The 24,510-nt window shown below is 52.8% G+C and overlaps 1 protein-coding gene across 7 annotated transcripts in view; it reads right to left on the bottom strand.

Moving 5' to 3' along the window:
* The window catches only part of MSI2 (musashi RNA binding protein 2), a 393,052-nt gene that overhangs the window by 14,770 nt on the left and 353,772 nt on the right, over positions 1 to 24,510 (bottom strand). For 4 of the 7 annotated variants that reach the window (XM_082440127.1, XM_082440128.1, XM_082440129.1 and 1 more), the window contains exon 11: positions 15,631 to 15,693. In XM_082440127.1, the coding sequence (XP_082296253.1) occupies positions 15,631 to 15,693 (63 nt within the window). Of the gene's footprint in view, positions 1 to 12,182; positions 12,233 to 15,630; positions 15,694 to 24,510 lie in introns of all 7 variants that reach the window. The other 3 variants (XR_014257254.1, XM_082440130.1, XM_082440132.1) reach the window with 1 other exon arrangement.

The following is a 24,510-nucleotide window of genomic DNA, read 5'->3' as shown; positions in this document are numbered from 1 at the left end:
GGGACCCTCCGGGTTCTCACGGGACCCTGTGTTCTCCAGAGCAAGAGCAACCTGCTCGATTCCCCTACAACACTGGGGGGTCTCGGTGGGTGTTGGGTCCATAATGCCAGGTGGCTGTCAGAAGCGGAGACCTGCCTCTGAACAGCCAAACTCTCCTTGCTCGGGAGCCAGGCAGCCAAGGCCTTCCTTGAAACAGAGCTGACGACCCCAATCTGCAGTCTCACTGTGCCCTCTGGAAGGCGTGCCTACTGTAAATTAATGCAGGTGGTCTGATGGGAAAGGTCAGCCTGAAAAGATACACCTGCTTCTGATAACGGAAGGAGAAACACTCAGCTGTGAACTACCAGCAGGGCAAGGAGGGAATTGCATCCAGCAGTCTGCCCGGCCACTGTGTCCCAGGGATCCTGGCTCAAACTTTCCTCCTGGAGCTTAGCCTGGAGGTGGCAGAGGTAGCTAGAGAGGGTCAGCAGTTACATCTAACCTGGGAAAACTGTATGACACACTAAATTAAAGTCAAATCAGTTCAGGGACCCAGATGCAGGGACAATCAATTTTATATACAACATTTTTTTTTTTTAAGCTCTGCTGAAATTCAAGCTATTTCAGAAGGCAAGGAGAAGACATAATTTAAAACTGGGGGAGGCTTGAGAGAGCAATGTGTGATGGTATTTCTTTCTCCCTGTCTCCATATACAAACCAATATATTACTGAGAAGGACAAACTCAGCCTGGTATCAACAAGTCTGGACACATCCACAGATGCCTGGCTCGTCATAAATACTGCACAGGACACATGGAGAGTGTCAGCTCATTCACTGGGCTGAGGGAGTCAGTGTCACAAACATTCCAACTGTCGGTTTCAGTGGTGGCAATCTTAGAAGACTGCAGTTTCTGCTTGTTTGCTCAACACCTAGCCTGCTTCAGACCACTGAGGTCAGTGCAGATGTCCGTTGGTTAGTGCTGGCCTATCTTAAGTAGGGAATTGATGGACAGCGGAACCTAAGACTTGGGACTCATTATTTTGTAGAATGGTCTCAGCTTCCAGTCAAATCACATCCCCTAAAGAGATAACTTCACTGCTGGTCGGCTCCAAAACCCTCACATCCTGGGTTACTAGTGAACCGGGATACACTATCAATCAGATCAGTGAGAGGAGACAGCCCCAAGCACCCCCAAAGGACCTATCCGAGGAGGGCTTTGTGGCCCGTACTTTATACTTTACGTTGTTGTACAATCTCAGCAGAAAACATCTCATTCTCTTTCCATCTCGATGCCTTTTTATTATCAGCCCTGATTTGGGTGTGGGTGTGTCTCTTCTTCCCAAAGGACTAGGCTGGGTTGGTTGGGATGGAGGGAAGGGGGAGGAAGGGGGTCAGTGGCTTCTCCATCTGCTCATGGGGTAAATTCTGGGGATGCAGTAGCCTTGAGTGGGCCTGGGCCTGGTGGCCAAAGAAACCAAGCTTTTGTCATGAGGGCAAAGAATGAACTTTCTGGAGCCACCATCAGGTTCTTGTTTCTCCCAGACCCCAGGGGTCTTGAGGGACTGACCTTGTTTGCATGTTCTAAGGAAGAAAGGGGAGAGGGGCCCCAGGGAAGGAAAGGCCACGACGTGAGTCCCTGGGGCCTATGTGGCACTCGCTCTGCCAGTGTGAACTGTCTGCCCGGCTGCAGCAGCTTCCCCAAGGAAGGGACCCCAGTGGCCGCTGCAGCTCAGGCCACAAGTATTGAACGCAAGGTGGTGATCCTGGGATATAAAGCAGGATCCCTCTGGGATATAAAGCAGCCTTTTGACAACACTTCCACCCTGAGCCTCTCAAGTGCTTCAGAAGACAAGGGGAAGTCGACCCCAGAGATAAATGTTTATAGTTTGGCTGAAGCAGGCGGTGTTTTAACACTCACATCCGGCTGCCTCTTCCCTAAATTAACTGGTTTCAGATTCCAGGCCCACACAGGTTAGAATGGGCAAGGGGCAGCACATGGGCGACGCCAAAGCCTCCCATTCCAGCCCTTCCTGACCTGAGAATCAGAAGGAAAGGAGGATAGAGAGTGTGCGGCCTGGGAAGGACTCCCTCTCTCTCTGTAACAGTTCTGCTGCTCCAAGTGTCTCCTAGTTTAATCCTGAGAATTTGCCTGGCTGTGTTTTGATCGGGTGACCCCCTGTGTCCCCGAGGCACACCCATCTCTTTATCTTTTCAAAAAAGAAACCAGTCTGGCTTCTCCCCGCATGTACCCAGGCACCCCAGCCGTGCTGTGTGTGCTCGCTCTCTAATTCTCACCCTGCCCGGCCCCCAGCCAGGAGGGTCAGGTCCTTGCTTGTGTCTTGTAAGTGATTCCACTCACTGCAGCCCCAGCGTACACTTCCTGCGCTATAACTAGGTTAACAGAAAACGCTATGAAATCCGAGGCCAGAACTACATCCTTGTGGTATCCTCAGTCACGATGAAAAGCTTGGAAGGAATGAGGTGATGCCCTGTCCCAGTTAGCAAAGGTGGGGCGGGGGAAAGCCTCATACTAGTTCAGGCAAAACAGGGTCTGGAGGCAAGGGGCACAGGGTTCTAGAAGCTGTGGTTTCTCGGGGTTCCAGGCTAGAAAGGGAACTAAGATTCACTGAGCACCTACTGCGCGCCAGGCGCATTGGCAGGCGTTTAACACCATCTTGTTCACGCTCCTAACAACTTGTAAGACGGGTTTTATTGCCCTGGGGCTGCAGACAAGGAAACCGAGGGCTGGGGCCGTGAGGGGATGTGTCCAGGGTCTCACAGTGTCTCAGACCGACTGAAACCAGCTCTCACTTGGTCTTCAGGGCCACTCCTGGCTGCTTCTTAAACTGAATCACGCTGCCCAGTTGTCCTTCCTTGCATCGTAGTTTGACAAGGTTTCTTCTGTTTATTTGGATCTTCCTTGGCCTCACAGAGGTCACAAAATCAACGACAAGGAATCAAAGCTCCAATGTTGGAATGCCAGCGCCCGAGGGCATGGGTCCTGCTGCCCTTTCCAAATTGGGAGCTCCCTGGTGGCGGGGGTGTCTCCCCCATCAGACCAGGGGCTCCCTGAGGTCGGGCCATGCCTGCCACAGGAGACAGGGGTCAGCCTCTCACCTGAGGACCAGACCACCCTCCTCTGTGCCACATCCCAGAACAAGACTGGGCACGAAGCAGGCATGCGGTATTGCTGGGGTCAGGGTGAGGTGGAAAGGGCACTGCCAGAGAGAAAGGAAGCCCTCCCACCCTAGAAAGTGCAACCAGAGGGCTGGTCTCAGTCCCCAAAGGCTACTCCAGTCCGCTGAGGGCAGTCCTGTGGGGAGCTGGCATGCCCTAGCACCCTCAGTATTTACTGCCTGATCACATTTCATGGAAACTCACTGTTTGGGGCTCTAGCAGCCAGGGGGTGGGGTGGGGAGGATGCCCAAGGGGCAGCCCCTTGAGGACCTGTACAAAAGGCTTTCCACTTGAGCAGCCTGTCTTTAATGATTATAAAGGCACAGGAGTTTAATCCATTTTTGATGTAAGCGCTAATAGCTCTGTGTCCTTGAAGTTCAAAGCAGGCGCATACATGTCACTAATTGGCCAAGCACGGCGCCATTCAGCTCCCTCTCATGTTTCTAATTAGGTCTTTAATAACAAACAAACTCCGACCTTACCAAAAGGCCCTCATTCATCAGACAGTCAAGGAAGGACAGTCAAGCTGCCTCCCTGTTTATGGTTGCTCCGGGCTGCTGGTTCTATGTGTGCATGCTCTCAATCTCAGCCAGGACAGGGCTGTCCTGTTGCGGGGGGAGGTAGGAGAATCCATCTATGAGGACAAAGACCCCTTCAAGCCCATCCTGGAGGGGTGGATTTCCTGGCCCTGCCGGGAGGACCAATGGTGGGCAGGAGAGGCCTGGGCTCCAAGGCTGCCGGCTAATGATCCCAGACCAGCTCTCCTGCTCATTAGACGAGGCTGGGGTGAACAGTCTGGCTTGGCTCTATTTATCTGTTTCTGAGGTAGGGATGCTGACGACAAAGTCACAGAGATGGTGTGAGGCTCCATATCTGGCAAGAACCTGATGGTATCTGAGTCCATGGTTGCAGGTTGGACTTGCCTGGGGAGCTTTTAAGTAACGCTGAGGCCTGCCCACCGTGCCCCCCACCTCCCGCCATCCCCCTGTAGATTCTGATTTGATGGATCTACAGTGTGGCCTGCACACTAGGAATTTTAAGAACTCCCTAGGTGATTCTAACATGTAGCCAAGTTCAAGAACCACTGCGTTCGCCCCAGTTCCACAGCTCATCGACGACAGCTATTAACAGGTCCACCTTTATTAATGAACACCATCCAGAGTGCCAAACCCTAAAGGGTTAATCAACCACACACAAGGATGGAAATCTGACTATAGGTTTTGTTTTTAAATGATACACAAGTCTGGAAATATTTCTATCCCTCTCATTGCCTTCACACATTAAAAAAATGTGTGACTGATTTTTTCAAATGCATCCCTACCAGTTGCTTCATCACTTGGAAGCCCCTGGCTTTCTCTTCAGTCACTCCTCTCAGATCTTAAGGCACTATCACTGTCAACCTTTTGCTCCCAATGATAAGGGATCCAGAGCTTTGGAAACAGCAGCAATATACAGAGCTATAGAGCTGAATGGTGCCCAAGAACCCAACAGTCTGAAATCCTTTGCCCCCAAATCAACCAGCTTGTTGTTGGCAGAAGCCAGACTGGAACCAAGTCTTCTGATTCCCTGCTCTTCCTTCTACGCTCTTATCATCATCTTCTTCTTCCTCCTCCACCTCCTCCTTCTCTTCTTCTCCTGCTTCTTCTTAAAAGCCTCTTATCACCCTTATCTGATTAATCCACAAGGCAACCCGTCCCCTAGGACGGGGAAGGGATATAAGGGATGTCTCTGAGCTGTTTCCATCTCCAAGGCCAGATGCCAGAAGCTGTGGGGTCAACCCCTGGACAACCAAGTAAACTTCTAGCAAGTCATTTCCAAGTCTGATTTGTTTCTCTTCAAGCCAGGTGGGAGAGGAGACATTGAAATCTCAGGGGCTACCTCAGTGGAAGGCTTAGAGACTATTTTATGCACCTGGAGCTGAACAACCTAGACCCAGAAAAGTCGAACAACGTGGCCAAGGGTACATAGCAAAACTGGGCGAGAGGTTTCTTCCAACTCGGGTCCATGTTTTCTGGTTTTGCTGCTGTGTTTGTGGTCTTTTCTCTGGAGGCTGGGTTGACACGACCAGACTCCTCTGCATGGGTCAGTGCCTGACCGACCCCCTGATTCCAGGGCATCCTGGGTCCCGTGTGTTGGTAAGGCTGAGCATCTCCTCTCCCGGCCAAGATGGGGAAAGCCTCCCACAGTGGGCTCTACCACAGGCGCACAGGTTTGCGTTAACTGGACAGACCGTTTTATTAATATTAATAAGTAACTAGGAACAAAGGACCCCTTTATTTTTAGCTTTCTCTAATTGCGTAGTAATTGCTCATCAACAAAACAAATGAGCCCCTGCTCATGGTACTGTTGCCATGGTACTGGGAGCCCAGCCTCCCTGCAGGACGATTGGCGGAGGAGCCCACTGCTCCCGCCTCTGGCTCCGCCCCTCCCAGCCATTGGCTTAAGGCAAAGCCCCAGCAACTGGGCGGCCAATCCCCTCCCAGCCTCAGGGCTGGGCTGGGCTTCCCAGCGACCTTCCAGATTAAGTCCTCACAGCTCACGTGAAGGGATGTTGACTCATCCCTACAGAGAAGTGTCTTGCCCAAAGCGTCCTCCCCTGCTTCATCGCCTAGTTTCCTTCAGGCAGTGGCTTAACTTCCTTCAGTTTTGTTTTAGCTGAAGGCTCCTTTCTAATAATGATCTTTAGCCTGGCTCACACTTACCCAACCGTGCCTCCTCTGGGCCTCCTTTGTGTGCCTTTGGTCTGAAGAGATTCAGAGACCAGAAGCCAGATCGGAAATGTCAGCTAAAGCCAGACAGAACCGTGATGTCAAGTCTGCAACAGCAGAAGCAGGTGCAAAAAACACATATAATGCCTCCCGAAAATGACTGGGTTCTCTCCTCTACCAGGGATATGGAGAACTGAGTTGATGGCAGCGGTTGGTTTTTGTTGAGGGTATGTTTCAAAGATGCAGAGCTTTGCAGGTATGGCAGGATTGGTACGATGGAGCGTCTGCTGACAGACGCTGTCCGATGAGACAGACCTAGGCTCAGATCCTGCCTCTGCCACCTCACACATGCTAAGCCACAGTTTTTAAATCTTAAAAACGGGAATGGGAATGACAGCACCCATTTCATAGGGCTAAGAGAATAAAATGGGATAAGGGGGGTGGGCTTAGCACAGTACATGACTCACTCATAATATATGTGAGTTATCATTAACATATTACTATTACCATTATTTTATTAAAATTGGCTAGGAAGTGTCTTTAGCATTCTATCCACCACTTGCAAGATATCCTTCCCTCAAGGGACCTCCCAGGTGGGTTTGAATTTTGAGATGCCAGCTGGAACCCTCTGGTCCATGCCATAGAGTGGATTTCATTGTGGCTCTCTCATCCTGACAGATCTAATTGCAACAGCCAATCACAGCTGTTCAAAAGCATTATTTGCCCACCTCCTGTTGTGCAGGATCCCAGGATGGAAAGGGGAGACCTTTGTATTTATTAATGAGCATCCAGGAACAAAGGGCCCCTTTGTTTTCCGCCTTCTCTAATTGCACAGTAATTACTCATCTATACTAAGAACAGAGGCTGACTGCCTCCTGGAGGATTGATGGTTTGTATTGTTGGAGAAGGCAGGCACCACTCTGAGATAACATGCAAAATATCTTCCAAAGACTCAAAATCCTGCCTTTCATTGAGGAGAACTCACCAATCAGGAAGAAGACTGAGAACACAAGATCACATTGAGAAGCTAGAGCGAAGGAGGGGGCATCCCAGGGAGGGTTAATCGGGTGTGGCTTCCTGGTGTTCTGAGCCAGATTTGAACAGAGGGAGCAAAGATGAGGACAGAGGGAAAGGACCAGGGCAGTGGCTGCCAGGAGGGCACAGGAATGAGAACAAATAGCCCCGAGCAGGGAATGAACAACAACTTGTTGGCAGAAGCAAAGGAGAATTGCTGGAAACTAAGGTGGACTCCCCGTGATGGAATGCCCTCCAGGGTCTGCCTTGCTCTCCTCCCGTTGCTCCAGACCACAAACCCAGCACAGCCGCAGGGATTAAGGGGTCAGATTGTGCTTTGTTGGGCCACTGCCAGGTTGATCTTCCTCACTTGGTTCTGTCTTTACTGAGTTCCACTGCCATAAAGAATATGAGCCTCTCTCTCCCACCAATATGACTATATCAATCGGGCTTTCAAGGTCTCCCTCTCCCAGACTCTAGCCTGTCTCTACCTCTTCAAGCCTATATCCCCACTGCCCATTAGACAGCCTCCCACTGTCCCCCAACCAGCATGATGTTGAGCCCAGAGTTAATCAGCTAATGGGGAAGAGTAAAAGGCCCACAGTACCTCTTACTGGGCAGCTATATACGAACATTTATGGAGTGTTTACAATTTCATGGTTTGTCACTTGCCCTTACGCCTCCCCTCTCGTCTCTCTAATCCACCCTGCTGTCTGGCTTGTCTAACAAACAAATCTGATGTCACTTCTTGGTTTCAGGCCTCTCTGAGGCTCCCAGTCACCTAGGTGAATCCAGGCTCTTTAGCATGGCACTAAGGACCCCCTGCTCTGACTCTGCCCAGCTCTCTAGCTAGCTGTTGCCCTCAACCCCAATGCATTTTATTTTCTAGCCAGAGTGAACCATTTGCAGGACTTCAAGATCACTCTGCTTTTCTGGTGGCTTTGCATAAGCTGTTTCCCCAGGCTCCCTGGGGAGCTCCTATCTGTCCTTTAAAAGTATAGATACTCGCTCCCCTGTGAAACCTTCCTCGACTTCCCCCACAGCTCTGTGCTCCTCCTTTACTGGGCTTAGGCATCATATTGTAAGTACACATTAGTCTCCATGCTAGGCTGGGAGAGCCTCTAGGGCAGGGGCTGTCCTCTGGAGTCATCTATGAGCTTCCAGGGCTGCCAGCATCAGTCTCTTTTTCCGCCTTTTATCAGTACCCAGATTTGCCTTTGGAAATCCATCCTTCTTCCACTGTGTTGGAGCTCCTTTAGCTCCTTTAGCTGGGTTTAGAGGGGTCAGATCCCACCCTCAGTGCTTGCTTCTTATAACCTAGGCCTTAACCAAATAGCACAAAGTTCTGGACTTTTGCTAGAATTCTGGACCACCTGACGCCCCTCTTCTTCTAGACAGGGTAATGTGAAGCAGGAAACTGCTGCAGCCATTTTGCCATCGTAGGAAACCAACAAAAAGACAATATCGAAATGAGAAGGAGGGCAAAGCTAAGAAAACTGCAGAAAATGAGCCCTGAACACATGAAGCTCACTCTTCCAATAGAACTTCCAGGATGTCAGCCAATAAATCCCGTATAATATTTAATCACATTGAGCTGGGTTTTCTGATTCAGCCCAAAGTACCTTGAATCAAGGCCTAGGATGGTACCTATCACATATAATAATAATTACTGTTGTTGAACACTTAATAAATATCTGCCGATTTAAACTCCACGGCAGATGTGCCCTGGGTTTGGTTCTGAAATCTACATCTGAAAGGTTGGACTGTGAGGTCTTGGAGCCTGAGTCCTCAGCCAACACAGAGCTGGCAGCCGAGGCTGTTGGGCTTTCCTAGGACGTTCCTATATGTGCAGGGTGTCTGGGCGGCAGGTGAGTCCTTCATGAACAAACATGGTTCCTCCCAGGGCTACTTAAAGGAGGCCAAAGACCTGGGTTCAAGTTCAGGGTTCTTTACCCTTGACCAAAGCCTCGCTAACCAGGTAACCAGCTGTGTGACTTTGGATATGTCATGTAACCACTCTGTAGCCCAGCTTTCTCATAAAAAACAAACATGTAAAATTGAGCCCAAACCTTCTGCCTTTCTGCCCATCTCACAGGGTAGCTGCGGTAAAAGACATGACAGCCTTAGCTCTGTAGGAACCCATGGAACCATGATGTACCCAGGTATGTGCTCCTTTGGTGATTCTCACCAACACGTGGGTTCACCAACTTTTGGGGCTCCCCAGATCCTGCAGTGCCCCCACCCAGCCCAGAGCACAAGGAGGGGATCCCTTTGCCCCTCTGTATTGGGCTCTATGTGCTGTTATAGAGCTCTCAAGGGCACCATTCTTCCCACCCCTCCTCCAGACAGCAGGGCCTGTGCTCCCAAGCCAGCATGTGAGAAGGCCAACCAGCTCAGGGGGCGGGCACGGATGTGTCACCCACTGAAAATAATTCCACTGATTTAAAAGACCATTAACATTCTCCCACTCCATTCACTTTAGGATTAACTTATACTTAGGTCTGGGCTTTGAGGCTAGTCACTAATTGCACTAGAGTTGATTTATCAAGTGCATGGTATTTCTATTACAAAATTATTGATTAGAGCTGATGTATTTTATCCTCAACAGAGTTGGTCCAAAAGCCCTTGGAAAATGAATGAAGCTGAGGTCAGAGGTGGGCAGCTCTGCACATTATTATAAATTCACTGGGGTTACTGAAATCCAATGCTGGACTCTTTATGGGCAAAGTCCTGGCTCTCCCAGAAATGAAGATTTTAATGACAAACTGAGAAACAAGGTGTCCATGCCCAGAGCACAAGGCAGTGACTGGGAGATATATGTTCCGGGACAGTCTTTCAAGTATCTGGCTGGTTAGCAGTCCTAACGGGTCACAAATTTTCTCTCTCTCTGGGCTACTGTGCTGGCTCTATTCCAATGAGAGGGTGTCCCCATGACCTTACCCACAGATGGGCCATCTTGGGGTCACAGCCCCCAGAGGATGCTTGCTGCTAGCACAAGGGAGCCTGGGCGGGAAAGAAGAGATGCCTGCACTGCAGCCCTGCACCCCACCCCCCTTTCCTGGACATCGGATTCTGCTGACGGAGGCCCAGGAAAGCCATCTTCAGCAATAAAGGCGGCACAGTGATCCGTTTTCCTTTTTTAAATGAAGCTGACAGTGCCAGAAACAGCGCATCGTGGGAAATAGGGGCTTTCATTGGAAGGAATCTAGATTCTCAGACCACTGAAGGCAAGAAGTGTTACCTGCCTTTATATGCCTTGGTGCCTGGCACAAAGCAAACCTTCAGTACAGGCTTGTTGAAAGCAACACCTGGGAACCCTAAGGCTTGTGCCGCAACCGGTGCAAACAATGTCCGCATTCCTCCAGCAGCTGGAGTGTGTGGACTCCCTCAGCCCCTAACACACAGGGGGCAAAGGATTTCACTGGGGACATGGAAAATGTCCTGAGATCAAAGTGGGGCAGGTCTGAGATCTACTCTCCTCCCCAAAGTGTTTATTTTATGGCTTAAGTTAAACGATTTATTCTATCCCCAGACTTGAATTTTATTCTTGCTCATTTTACGTACTGGAACAGAAACTCAGGGATGTCCAGCCTCTGGGCAGCAAAGCCAGACCTAGGATTCAGGCAGGGGTGGGGGGGGTGGAGACTTTCTGCTCTCTCTGCCTTCTGTCCCACCCTCTTCTCCTGCTCCCCATTCTGGGTCAATCCACCGCTTCAGCAGCCCCAATGCCTGACAGTTCCAGCTTCTCCCTCCGCCATTGCCCACTCCCACCCCCATGAAGACTGGGCCAGAAGGACACCTCCTCCCGGATCTCCCTTCCTGGGCCTTGGGGCCCTCAATCTGGCCGACCTGCCAGCTCACATTCAATCCTGGTCCACCCCGACTGGGCCACATGCCACGGGCTACCATTTTGCACACTCTTATGGAGACTTTCTGGGCTTCTGTCTCCTCTGATAATAGATAACTTGCACCCTGAATGTTCAGATCCCACCTGCGTCCTGCAGCGTTGGGTCACAGCCACCCACCAGCTTGGCTTTAGGAGCAGGTCCCAGGTGGCAACTACTGCTTCATCTTCCGTCAACTTAAGAAGGTTAGGGATGCCTCCAAAAGCTCTAAGAGACCTCTGCACTGTCTTATGATTTGTCAGCACAAATGGAGGGGAGACAGTGTGTCCAGAGATGGCTGACTGCACACGCCCTGAACCCAGGGCAGAGGCTGCAGGACTGGGAAGTCTTCCTGGGGAGATGCAGGCAAACTATGGCCTCCTCTTTGGATATTACAGGCCCCCTTCCTCTCCACCACTCCCCTCCCCTCCCCTTACCTCCCCTCCTCATGAAGCTGTGTCAGTAATCTCCACAGCAGGAATGTCACCTCTCTCACCCCACTTGCCCTCCACCCTTTCTCCTTTTACCTTCACCAACCGTAAAAACAAATGCCAGCCTTGACTAAGACCAAATGCATCCCCTGTGTGCAGACTAAGGATCTTGAGATCTTAATCCCTTTCCCCATCATATTTCATTTCCCCTCCGACCATGTAGACAGGGCTGCCACAAGGACCTGAATCCTTGAAGGGCTGGATGTGAGCTGGCAAAGGACTCAAGGAGTAGAGGGCTTGGAGGAGCCTTGCTGCTAGGCCTTAAGAAGTAAAAAAAAGACCTGATCTGTTCAAGAATCATAGGAGGAAGACAAGAACAAGGAAGAACTGTAAGACTCCTTCCAACCCTGATTCCATTCTCTTTCACTATAGTTGGACACGATCAAGAGAGATCTCAGCTGGGAAGGCTAGAGCTGAGGGTGGTGACCCAGTCCTGGACTCGGGGAGCAGGGAGTGTGAGGGGAGGTGGTGGTGGCTGATGGTGGGAACATGGATCCAAGCCCTTTGGCAACATTGAAAATATGGAGCCCCTTCTCTTCCTGGCCCCCGCGCTATCCTGCAGACAGCCGTGCTGTGCCCAGCCGTCCGAGGCCCTGTAATATCAACTCAACAATGCATGTTCTACAACTACAGCTACGGCTACCAGTACATCTACTACAGTGCATGCATTTAGTTCAGTCCCACAGAGACATACAATCTAAGAACAGGCAGGGGGTGTGAAATGTTTTACTGGACAACAGGTGTTTCGGAGTTGTAACTAATAAAAAAAAAAAATCGAAAACGAAAGTGTACAAAAAAAGACATTTCTCGAGAGTTGGATATGAGTTTGTTTCTTGAACTGTTTCATCTGAACAAGCAAAAACATGCAAACCAGCTGGTACTAACAGGAAGCTGGACACTGAGAGAGGATTAATAGGTGTGGACAAACCTTCCCGCTGAGCGTGCTCAGAAGAGTGTTTGAGAGGAGGTGTGCAGATCCTAGTGTAAGAGAGGCGGGAAAGTATGCCTCAGAGACACTCTCACCGCAGCCCCAACCAAGCAAGAGAAAAGACAACAGAACATGACTCTCACACTCACCACCACCGTCAGGAGCTCATGTCACTAGATGGGAACAAAGCTGGCAAGTGTAAAGCACAGTAAGGGGTCCTGGCTGGGGCCGGGGATGGGCTGGGGCCGGGGCCTAAGACTGATACACGGACCCACCCGCGATGCCACCCAGAAATCAAATAGCCTGGAGATTCGAACCATTTCCCTCACTTGTCGGGGGAGTCGTTTTCCAAACTTGATTTAGGTTTTGGGGGAGGGGCATGATGGGGCCACTGGAACTGAATGGATACGATCAAAATAAACAAACAAAGTCTCGACTGAGCACAAGAAAAGATGACGTTTCAAACTTCCGGGTGAAGGTAAAAGAAAAGTGACACTGATAGTGAAGTCATCTAGGAGTCGCCGGGACCTCCCCCTGGGGGTCACCCGAGCCCGCCCACCTCAGGTCCGGGGCAGGCGGGCCCAGAGGAGTCGGCTGAGGTGGGTGCAGAGCTCCAGGCCCAGGGCCCTCCTACCCTGACACCGTAGCCCTGACGGATGCCGTTGCCAAGCTCATCAAAACCAAAGCTGCTTCCCACCCCACGGCCCCTGGCTGGCGCTTCCGCTCAGGAAGCTCCCCCGGCACGTCATAATAAGGACGGGAAAACCCACACAAAACTGTGGAGCTTGACAAAAATGAAAGTGCAAAGAGGGCCTTCCATAGCCCACCTGATTCCTAAGCCAAGCCTGAGAGCCCCTGGGGAGCAGAGGCCCTGTTTCCCACTGTTCTGAGTCCCCGGCCAGGTTCAGCATGGGACCAAGCTCAAGGGCGGCACTCCACAGACTCCCTAGACCAGCTTCTCCCTATGAGAGAATGCCGTTGAACTTGTAATGCCCCCCAACAGCCGAGGCTGCTTGGGGGGGTGGTGCTGGGGGGCTGAAGGAGCATCCCTATCCCCGGGGGAGGAGCTGGGATGGGTGGGGCAGGATTGCAGGAGCCGGTGAAGGTAGAATCAGGCAATCAGCCCTCAGTGAGCCCCCCTGCTGGCCTGGGCCGATTCACACACCCAAATAAGTCTGTGCAGCCCCTCCCGCACATGCCAGGGGCCACTATGACAGGTAAATAACTGGCCATCCTGCCAGACTTGGAGTCCAGATCATTTTCTAGGGGGAGGGAGGGAGGAAGGGGAGAGTGCTTACAGATCAAAATGCACTAAGAGAAAGACAGGTGGAGATCTTCCTTCCCCAGCCTTGTAACCCTGCTCCAGGTTCAAAGGGGGTAGGGGGTGGGGGCTGAGCTACCCCGTCTACACGTGGGCAGGTGTCTTCCAGCCTGGGCAGTGTTCTGACCTTGGCAGGCACACCCAGGCTGCACTGGGAGGTGGGGGTGCCCTATAGCTTCCTGGCCGAGCCTGCATCCTGGGGCGGGCACCTCCGAGCTGAGGATTTACTCCTTGCACTAACCCAGGCTGGTATGGGCAGGGGGTCTGGGAGCGCACTCCTGAACAGAATTCACTAACAGTGCGGTGATGAGCATGGCTGGCCTAGAAAGGCCTGAGGGAGACTCGGCTCCTGATGGAAATGGCTACAAATAAAACACCACTGATCCTGAAAAAAAAAGGGTGGTTGGAGATGGCTCTGACCTTTGGGGTTAGGAGTTAGAGGGGATGGGTGGGACTCCCGCCTGGCTCTGGGGGTCTGTGAGAGGGCAGGGGTGGCAGAAGGGGGCAGAGACCATGGGGAGACCACTCTCAGACTCTCAAAGAACCCCATGCTGCCCTTTAAACTTGCCATGAAGTCAAGGAGAATGGGGGTGGGGAGAGAGGCAGGGTTAATTTTGGGTTAAAGTTTAGTTTCATAATCCAAGTTACAATAAGAAAGAAACTGAACGGAGAAAACAACAACCAACAACACTCAAAAATCTCAAGATTTTTCTTTTTGTCGTCCCTTCCCCCAGGCACAGGTAGGACAGAGGCTCATTTATAATGATACCAAAAAGCTCTCAAGTTAAAAAACCAAATGGAACAGGGAGACACTAGGCAGCTGTGCAACCCGCCCCCAGGGCAGGGGGACCAAGAGACACTGGCCAGAGGGCCGGTGGGAGCTTTGGAGGCCGGCTGGGCAGGCGGAAGCCGAGGAAAGGCGCCCGGTGCCCCCGCCCAGCTCTCTGGCTAACGCCCTCAGCAGCCCCCTGAGAATTTCCTGGCCTCTCCAAACAAGCCCCCAGCGGGTGGCTCAGGGGAGTGGGTCCTTTGTAGCTTGAGGCAGTGCCAGTTTGCATGGAACGGATTTTTACTGACATTTCCAAAGGGCCTCACTGTGCCAGTCTCTTACCACCGAGGGTTTGGGTCTTTTTGGCGTTTGCCCTCTGGGCTTTTAATGCCCCATTTCCTGGTACCCTCAGCAGCACCTCCCTCCCCCCGCCCTCCTCAGAGCCCTGTTACATCAAACTAAACTCCCCTGGGTGCTCCAGCGCCCTGGCCGCGGGGTGTTGGGGGAGAGCTGCAAACCATGGCTCCCGGGTTTAGGAGGTGGGGGCCTCTCGGTGGCCTGGGGGATGGGGAGCACACAGCAGAAGCCCTGCTTGCTCAGGAAGGCAGAGGGCACCTGGGGGAGAGGGACAACGGCCCAGCTCCAGCCTGAGCCCACAGTGCCGCTGGGGAAAGGTTCCCAGCTCACCCCAAGGGTCCCAGACCCCCTCAAAGGTTGGATTTGGAGACCAAATGACCTGGGCAACCTCATGGGAGGGAACACCCCAATTCCCTTGGCGGCTAGAGTCTCGGAGCTCTCTGGTCTCGGCTAAGAAGAGAGTCTGGGATGGACTGGGGGCTTCAGGAAGAGCAGCTTCACTCCCTGGGGTCAGGGTTGGCCTCACGTTTGACCCTCAGGGACTCGGGGTTTAGCCGGATCAGCGAGCCCACTTGCCAAGTGCAGCAGGGGCCGAAGGGGTGGGTTGCTCCAAGGCCAGGACCACGTGGATGGGCTCTGAGTCTCCCTTCGCAACCTAGAACTTCTCTGGCTGGGTCAGAGACTCGAGGCAGGGGGTCTTGTGAACCAGCAAAAGCCAAGGAGGGAAATGCCCACGGGTGCCCTGAAGCCGGCTGTCAGGTGAAGGGGCCGTCCAAAGTCCAAAAGAAATCCATTTTTCTCTTTTGAGTGAGAGAATCACCATCTACCTTTGGTTTGCGGTCCCGCGACTGACCCCCCGCTGGGGCTGCCCCCCCACCCCCCACCCTCCGGGCTGTGGTGAGAGTGGTGGGCAGACGCAGCCACACAGACCCAACAGGGCCTTTACCTTCCCCTGCACACTGGGCATGCCTGGGAGCCGCCTGGCCCGCACACCTTCCTACCTGACCCTCGTGCTGCCGCCACCGCCGCCGCCGCCACTGGTCCATAAGCCGCTGCCGGGAAGCCTGGCAGAGAGAGAGGAGCGGGGGTGAACGAGGGTCCTGGCAAGGGCCTCGGACAGACGCGTCTCACAGGCCACGTCCCCCGCCCCGACACAGAAGACAGGGGTGGGAAGGGATGTCCGTGGGTCGGCCTTTAGGAGGGACATGGATCTGTGGCTCTCAGGCTTCTGGAAGGCACAGCATCTTTAGGTGTGTTTGATTTCTCACACATTTGTCACCCGGGAAACTGGTTCTAGATGGCACACCAAAATAATTGAAGAGGATTAGGAGTAACTTCTCTTGAGAGCAGGGCGAGCTCCCTGTGGCCCCTGCACGGGCACCTCGGTGATTCCCCAGGGCTTGTCCAGAGCTGGGGGGCCGAGCATGGCCCGGTCACAGGCAGGGGTCCCTGTGGAGCAGTCAGCCCTGAGCCATATGCAGGAGGCCCTGGGGATGGCCTCTTGACACTACAGGCACCTTGGCCAGGAGACGGCCTAAGCCTAGCTGTTCTCCTGAGGCCTCAGGCTTGCTTGGCCATCTTGACTCCAGACTTCAGTGTCAGCAACATCACAGCCCCAGGCCTAGGGGTGAAGCATTCTGGGGGTCCAGCTGGGGGAGGAAGTGTGGGGCTGCAGAGACCTACGTGGGGTGGGCCTGTGGCTCTGGAGGCACGTTATGGGGATTTAGATCTGGCTCTTCTGTCTGAGCTCCACCGTCCCAATCAAGTTGGCATTGAAGGGTCTCCTGGGGGTTCTGATCTGACAACGCACCAGGCAGCAAGGCTGTCCCAGCAGTGGGACTAAACGTCAGAAGGACAAGGTGACCCAGTGTGGCTGCAGAGTGTCCAGGTGAAGGAAGAGGTGGGCAAGTCCCCTCCCCTGGGCTTCTTTCAGCCACAGCATGTGCACACACAGCCACGCCCTGGGACACACACAGACACACTTCCCCACGCGTGGAACAATCTGCCTCCAAGCAGACGCTTGGAGGCCCGATCCCAAGACCCATGTCCGGTGACTGTGGTTTTAAATGATGTGCCAGAAGCCAGCAGCAAACAGCCCAACGGAGGGGCTCAGCGTTGGCCACTGAGCCTTCCAGATAAGGAACTGCTACAGGATGAGGGGGATAAGGGAACATGCACCGTGGAGGGCAGGGAGCAGGGGAGGAGAGAAAGGAGAGAGAGAGCCGTCCCCCAAACACAGCAAACTAGAAGCCCACTAAACTCTAAGACTATTGCCCTAGCTACACAGAACTACTGGGGAGGAAAGAAGTTCAAAAGGGAAGGAGCTATTCTAGAAACGTCAGGCTAAGCTACTTCAAATGCCAATGAAAAGAGACATACTTGCATTTAAATATGGTAATAGGGCTGTTGAAGGGGGAAAAAGAAAGATCCAGGTGAAATAAATGTACACAGCAATGACCCCTGCCAGGACCAAGGAAGGGACTCCCCCACCAAGTCCTCTCCCCATTTCTTCCAGGCAGGATCTAGATTTCTGAAGATGTGGGTGCTTGCGCAAAGTGCTGAAGGAAAATAAGGAAGATGCCAAGTTATTTCTCCCCATCCCAACTCTACACCAGGCTCTGCTGCAGGCCCGGAGCAGGGCTCAGGGGACCCTGAGGGAGAAGGAAGAGGGCGGGGACAGGAGGAAGGTCCTTATTTTTTTGTACTCTCTCACTTCTTACTTGAAACAGGTTTCCTTGGAAGCATGAAAAAACTGGTGGTGGGGAGAAGGGAGAGGGGACAGAGCTGGGGGAGGGGAGTTGAGTCAATAAGAAGACTTTTAACAAAACCTCTCTTTTCTGGAGTTGAGTACATTTTGGACAAAAAGTCTGAGAGAAAGAGAGAGGAAAGAGGGAGGAAAAAAAAAAACCTTATCCAAGAAAGAAAATCCATTATCCCTAATCTCAGATAAAGGCTCCTGCTGGAGACTGGGCAGCAGACACTGCTAGGGGCTGAATTTAAACTCAACCATCAAAACGGGGCTAAGCAGAGTGACAGGTGTGGGGGGGGGGGAGCAGGGGAGGGGAGCCCCCCAGTGTGCCCAGAACAGCAGAGACAGCCCTCACAGCACCCCCTCTGTGGCGACACAGTCCGCCGTCCCCCCCCTCCCCCCGCGCAGCCTGGCCTCCTTGGGAATCTCCTAAGGGGTGAGGAGAGAGCGCTGCCCCAGTATCCTGCCCTGGGGCTGTCTTCTTGGTCCACTTCCCCAGCTCCCTGCCATCCCCCTCCTGTCCTGGTAGGCCACCCAGCCTCACTGGTCACCCCAAATACGTTCTCCAGATGACCTGGCAGCTAAGCCCCTGATGCTATTTCTAAGGCCAATGGGCTCTCCTTGGTGGCGGGGCTTGTGGGGGATGCGTGAGCACAGATCCAGGAAAGGGGTGTGTGTGTGTGTGTGTGTGTGTGTGTGTGTGTGTGTGTGTGTGTGTGTGTGTGTGTGTGTGTGTGTGTGTGTGTGTGTATGTATGTAGCCAGGGGCCGTCATGGGCCTAAAGCTGTTCCCATGGAGTGCAGCCTGTCTCCAGGACGGCAGGAGGGACCTGAGGACCAGGAGCTTCCAGGGCTGGACCTGGAGGAGCTGGAAGAACAGGGAGAGCCTCGCAGATTCGGCTCCTGGTCCTGTTCTCAGCATCTCTCACCAGGCCCTCAGGAGCCAGGGGTCACCTGCGGCAGACTCCCTCCTTGGGAAACCTCTTATTTTATTTTTGAAGGGATGGGGGTCTGGGCTGCCCTGGCAGCGGGTATTCAGGGGAAGACTGCAGGGAATTAGGCAGATCTGGCAGGTCTCAGGGCTTCTTGCTGGGGCTGAGGCCCAGGCAACCGTGGCAGAGCCCCTGGTCCATGAGTGCCCGTGGCCACCCTAGCACCCCACTGCCCAGATGACCGTCCCCCGTCTGCTGCTGGGAATGCGGAGAAGGGCTCCCTCCTCAACACAGCCTGTCTGGCCAACACGTGAAGGGGACAACCAGGCTTCTCGTGAGGCAGGTTAGCCCAATAGCCAAGTGCACAGACACGAAGCCTGTCTCGGTTCAAATCCTGGCTCAGCCACTTACTAGCTGAGTGACTTTGGGCATGCTGCCTTAACCTTTCTGTGCCTTGGTGTCCCCATTTATAAAAGAGATGACGATATTAGTCAGAGATTAATAGATGCAAAGTGCTTAGACGAATGCCTGCCAGGAAATAAGCTTCAACAAGTGTTAGCTCTCATTCTGATGAGGCCCATCAGGTCTCTGTCCAGCCTTCAGCCCTGCCCTCAAGACAGGGCTCTCCCTCATGCAGGGCTATTCCACCTTCTCTGTGGTTGGCCACATGGTCAGATGGTCATTAGCACACAGGAGGCCTGAATTCCTACTGATAACAGTGGTCTGGAATCTTTCAGAGTGTCCCAACTTCATGATGTCATTTTAGTGCAGCTAAATTTCCATACCTCAAAATTAGAACATGCGTTCCTTTCAGCTCTAACAACCGGGCCAAGCTGGCTGGTGTGACCCCAGTGGCTTAATACCTCCCATTTCTTAGCAGTAAATCAGGCAGCAAGGAGAAAAATGTTTGGCTAATAAAACCTCAGGACTTGAGAGCTATAGGTTGCCTACCTGGCGACTCAGGTGTTAGGAAGGTAGTATGGCCCTCCTGTTAGAGAATCTTGCATTCAAAAAGAGGCTGCCCGGTACGAAAGAATGAAGCACTAATGGAGGAATTCCAGGCACGGGCAGGTGCCAAGCCTCCTAGGAGCTGTCATTCAGACCTAAAGGCCCAATCTCACCAGTCTGGAGTTCCTCGCCCCACCAGTGCAATAAAAGAAGGGTCACTGGGTTTGGCATCAAAGGCTGGCCGCCAGCCTCAGCTGCCCCTGGCTTGCTTTATAACTTAAGCACCGTTTTTCACTTCTCTGCGCCCCGAGTAACCAACTCCTGTCTCCTGCAAGGAGGTCAAGCCAGATGACCTCTAAAATCCCTTCAGCTCTGAGCCTGCAAGAGCCTGTCTTCCTGGTGTAAGAGGATGACAAACCCAAGTCCCTCTGTCACTGGAAAGTGGCGCTTCTGAGGGTGGCACTATCACACCTCTGGGGTAAGTAACTCAAGTAAGTGAAAGCTGTTGCCATCCCACTGACAGTGAATGAGATGCTTTTCTGGACTTTCTGGATCTGTGAGAATTCAGTGCCAATTAGAAGTCAAAGGCACTTTTGGTTTTTTGGAGGCTTCTACGACACCACACCTACTTTTTATTGCTTCTGTGGCCCTTACCAGTTTTTGCCTTACCTAAGCACAGTTATTTTTAGGTGCACATCTGATTTCTGCTGCTGGGTGGCAAATTCTTGTAGGGTGGGGACCGAGTCCCATGTCCCACTTGGGACCTAGCCCAGAGTCTGTCCCACATTAGACTCTTGCGGAGCATCAGCTGGTATGATGATGGTCAGATGCCCTAAGGAGGTGGAGGAGAGCCAGGTCTGGGAGGCAGTGCTCTGGGTAAACTGAGCTGAAAGGCAGCATTGCCTGCATGTTTAGCTGCCTCTCCACGCCCGTGACCCTGCAGCCCGGGGGCAGCAAACTCAAATGCCCACAGGAGTGGGCCAGGAGCATAATTAACCCAGTGAAGGGTACCAGGCAACAACAAGAAAGAGCGCCCTGCTCTGTCTAGCGGACTATCCTTACCGCCGGCCGCTCACTGGACCACTTGGGGAGTTTTCACAAATGCTGAGGCCTGGGTCCCACCCTTGGAGATTCAGATTTATCTGGTTTAGGGTGCAGCCTGGACAGGGGGACCTTTAAGTGCTTCCCAGGTGACCCCAGGGTGCAGCCGAGGGGGAGAACCTTTGGTTTAAAGGCTTTCTAAAATTGCAAAAGGTTAAATTGTGGCGCACATCTGCATAGTCTGTCACCCGCTAACCTTGTGGAAGGAAAGGCCCTCCTGAGAACACGGTGGGGAATCTAATCCTTGCAACCATCTCCTGTAAGATCCACTTCAGGGTCTCCGTTCAGAGCAGCGGGTCTCTAGCCTGGCTGAGGGAGCTTTAGCACACAAAGAATCAGGTAGGGCCTTTGTCTCTATCTTTTAAAGGCCTTCCAGATAATTCTGATGCATGCAGAGATGCACAGGATTCTCTGTGGGATCAAGGGCAGAGAATCCTTGATTTAGAGGAAGTCTTGGGGTGTCCTTGGTTTTTAGTAAACACTGAAGGGCTCCACTGTCCTGTCCACCGCGGGGTATTAGGTCATGGACCTCTTACTTTGCGTCCTCTCCCCTTCCTGGTTTGAGAAGATGCCGCCTGGGATACAGTTCTGGCTTGGTCACTACTTAATTCTGTGACCTTTGATGAGTGAATTCCGAGGTTCCTTATGGCTCTGACAGGCTGTGATTTCTGAGGGGCATCTTTATAAAACTCTCTATTATAATGTGCACTACCATCCCGAATGGTCCATTAGGAAAGACAATTTTTCCTACATTGTGCTTGCTTTAAGCACTCTCCACCCCCTTCCCCAGCACGCCCTGAATCTCCAGGAGGTGTGTAGAGCTGCCCAGGGTCCCTCTGAGGGTGGGCACTGTCACCCACCTGCAGCTGCTCCAGGCAATTCCTCCTGCCTCCCTCTTCCTCTGATGCCTGGGCCCTGCCCCCGGAGATTCTGATGATATGTCTGGGTGCAGCCTGGACCAAGGAAACTTCCAGTGTTCCCCAAAGCACGGCCGGAGCTGAGATCACGGCTTTAGGCACTGCTTGCTGGGGTCCTGGGGAGGCAGGAAGCAGAAAACTCTCCCTGGGGACTGTGGCCCAGCCTCCTTCTCCAGGGGGGCCGTATTACCTCCCAACAGAGAGCTGGGGCCCACAGTGCCCTTGCTCACCTAGATCTTTTGCAGGGACTGACATCAGAGGCCTCTGTAACTCCCGACCCGTTCTCAGCCCCTTATCCGCTCAATTAATATTTATTGAGCACCTACGACATGCCAGGCACTATTCTAAGCACTGGGGTCATAGCAGTGAACTAAACACACACATTCTCTGCCCTCACAGAGCTTCCAGTCACTAGTCCTGATGGGAAAGGGGTCTCCAGTTGTGGGACCAGGCTGCACACAAACCAACTCCCCGGAAAGGAGAGAAAACTGGCTACCGAGAAGCAGGGTTTCGGGCTACAGGGGAGCTCTGGCTACTCTGCCAGTGAGAAGGGGGCTCTACCCTGGACCCACCTAGCTTGTAGCCAGGCCCCTGACTGTGTGTACTATAGGGTCTTCTCATAGCTGAGCTCAAGACCTGGGTGTGGCTACACCAAATCCTGCTTGGAGAGGGAAGCAGCAATAGACTCAGCCTTGCAGGACGGTGGAGGGGAGAGGGTGGCCATTCCAACTAATGCTTTTCTCCAAGATCCAGCAAACAAAAGGAAAGGGAATGGAGGCATTCCCATGGCTATGATCTTCACCTAGCCCCTAAAGGTCTTACCACTTCAATTCAGTTAAAAAAATCACCAAGCTAGGCCCTTGGTACACATGACCAAGACACAGGTCCCTCAAAATTCTTTTCAGTCAGGACCCACCGAGCTGGGGGCAGGCAAATCCTTCCCTTTCTGGGCCCTAGAGAGTTCCAGCTTTGGCCCGACTACCTGGGGCCTCGGGGACAAGGCAAAGTTTCTCTGCAGTGCTGGCCAGAGGGCCGGTATCAGGAATGGCTGATAGGTTACAAATGCTCCGCCCTGGCTCCTGGCTCTAGGAGGACACTCTGTTCCGCATTGCTCTCTCTCTAGCAAGACTTCAAGGGTGAGAGTGGCCACAGGGAGTTCACTCCAAAGCCAGCCTTCGCTGCTCTGTGACGGCAGTTTGTGGTCCTGGCTAGCCCAGGGACACCCACTTGCCCACAGAACAAACATCAGCCTGTCAGAGACCAAGACCAAGACCTTCAAAGTGAAGGCGTTTCAGACTGTAGTTTCTAAGGAGACATGAGCAAACTATTCTGAGAGTTTCTCCTTCTCTCCTGCACCACCCCTCCCCTCACTCTTCATAAAAGTGCCATTTCTGCTTTGCAGACACTCTCCCACCTACCACCAATGGGTGTCAGGACAAGCCACTGGTCTGACCATTGGTGCTTCTAGAGCTCGCTGTGCAGATGGCTTTTTACATATCCTGTTCTCAAAGTTTCAGATGTTCCACTGCCAGTTAAAGAGTCAACATTTTGCATCCTCCCCATAGAGTCTCTCACTGAGCCATTTAAATCTAAATGGCCTAAACTCTCCTGGGCCTCCTCACTTTGCCTACTTTCCCCAGCTTCGTTCTTCATGGGCCTTTGCAAGGGCTCGGCACAATTCCAAGCACCAGCCCTATAGCACCCACTTCTGTGCACCAGGACAGCAAACGTTCAAGTCTTGAGCACCCCAAGATCCCAGGCTCCCAACTTGGCCCCATCACTAGCTCCGTGAGTAAACTGACATCTGTGATCTCAAACTCTCTCTCCTGTAAATGCAGAGTCCATCACTTTTTGACTCCTGAGACAGGCTGTTTTTAGGTGTTGAATTGGGCACTGATTGGTGGACCATGGGATGGTCAGGGGGTCTTGGGGGAGACCCCCGGGAGGTGAGGGGGAGGCATTCTGGGGGCTCAAGGCAGCCGCTATTTACCAAGCAGTACAGAAATCATTAAAAATTTGAACAGCCAGCAGATCCTGCCACTGCATGTCAGCCTTAGGTGACAAGGTGAAGTGTAGAACCTTCTCTGTTCCTTTGTCTCCTCACCTTTCAAGCAGACGAGATGATGAGAAAATGATCGTTACACTGTTGGTAAGAAGAGCAGCTGCCACTGGGGTGCTTTCCACGGCCAAGAGGCTTCCCCCGACCATCTCGGTGGGCCCTCAGTGCAGTACCCCCAGGAAGACGTTACTTGGTGAAGGACTCAGGTCCAGAGAGGTTAAAGGAAACCATGCACAACATGGCTAAAAGCAAGGTGGCAAAAATCCCATCTCCCACGCTCACTAGCTGCACCACCCAAGACGAGTTATGTAACCCCCCCCCTTGGCCTCATTTTGCTCCTCTGTGAGCGCGATTAATGACCTCCTTTTCGGGCTGCTGTGAAATTCAGTGAGATGGTGGCACCGGTGCACCATTATCTGGCACTGGGTGAGCTCTCAGTAAGTGGAATAATAACTTTTATTTCTATTTTTATTATTATTGCCCAAGGTAATAACAGTAGCGTAGCCTTCCTATTCTAAAACCCTATTAAATTACATGACATTTCACATACAAAGGGCTTTAATAGATAACATTTATAATTTGCCTGTGAGTGATAAGGATACGTCTTATCTGAAGTACAAGGTGGGTAATGGGACGGCAGGAGGCGAGGGGCTCACAGGGGCTCAGGGAGGGCCTGCCTGCGGTGGCTGAAGACCCCGGAGCTGGCGGTCGCTCCTGCCCTTTTGCCCTTGGATTTGTTCAGTTCCTTCCAGCTCCTCTAGGAAGGGCTCAGCCAGAGGGGCCTCTGGGGGTCCTTCCATCTAGTGGAATCCTGCTCTCTCCTCTGTTCCCAGCACGTGCCCTATAAAGCAGGGCTATGTCTCTCTGGTTCGTCACTGTGTCCCCAGCTTCTGGGGCAGGGCTGTGATGCAGCAGGTGCTGATAAGCAAGTGCGGAATGGGTGGAGGAGGAACGGATAGGTACAACAGGGCGGGCAAGGAGGGGGCTCTACCTGCTCCAGGCCTTACCTGGATCCTAGCTCGTTCAAGGGTGGTGCCAGAGGTCAGACGAAGAGAGTGTGGAGAGGCCCTAAAGCAGCTCCACTAAGAGAGATGCAGGACAGGCCCCACACCCTCCCCTGCAAAACCGGGCTTGCCCTGAGGCTTGCTCGGGCTCAGAGCAGGGCAGCAGGGCTTC

Source organism: Balaenoptera physalus, assembly GCF_965194825.1.
Source record: "Balaenoptera physalus genome assembly, chromosome: 20".
NCBI classification, from domain to species: Eukaryota; Metazoa; Chordata; class Mammalia; order Artiodactyla; family Balaenopteridae; genus Balaenoptera; species Balaenoptera physalus.
Note: the sequence above shows the minus strand (reverse complement) of the source record. Positions and strands in the feature narration are given on the sequence as shown.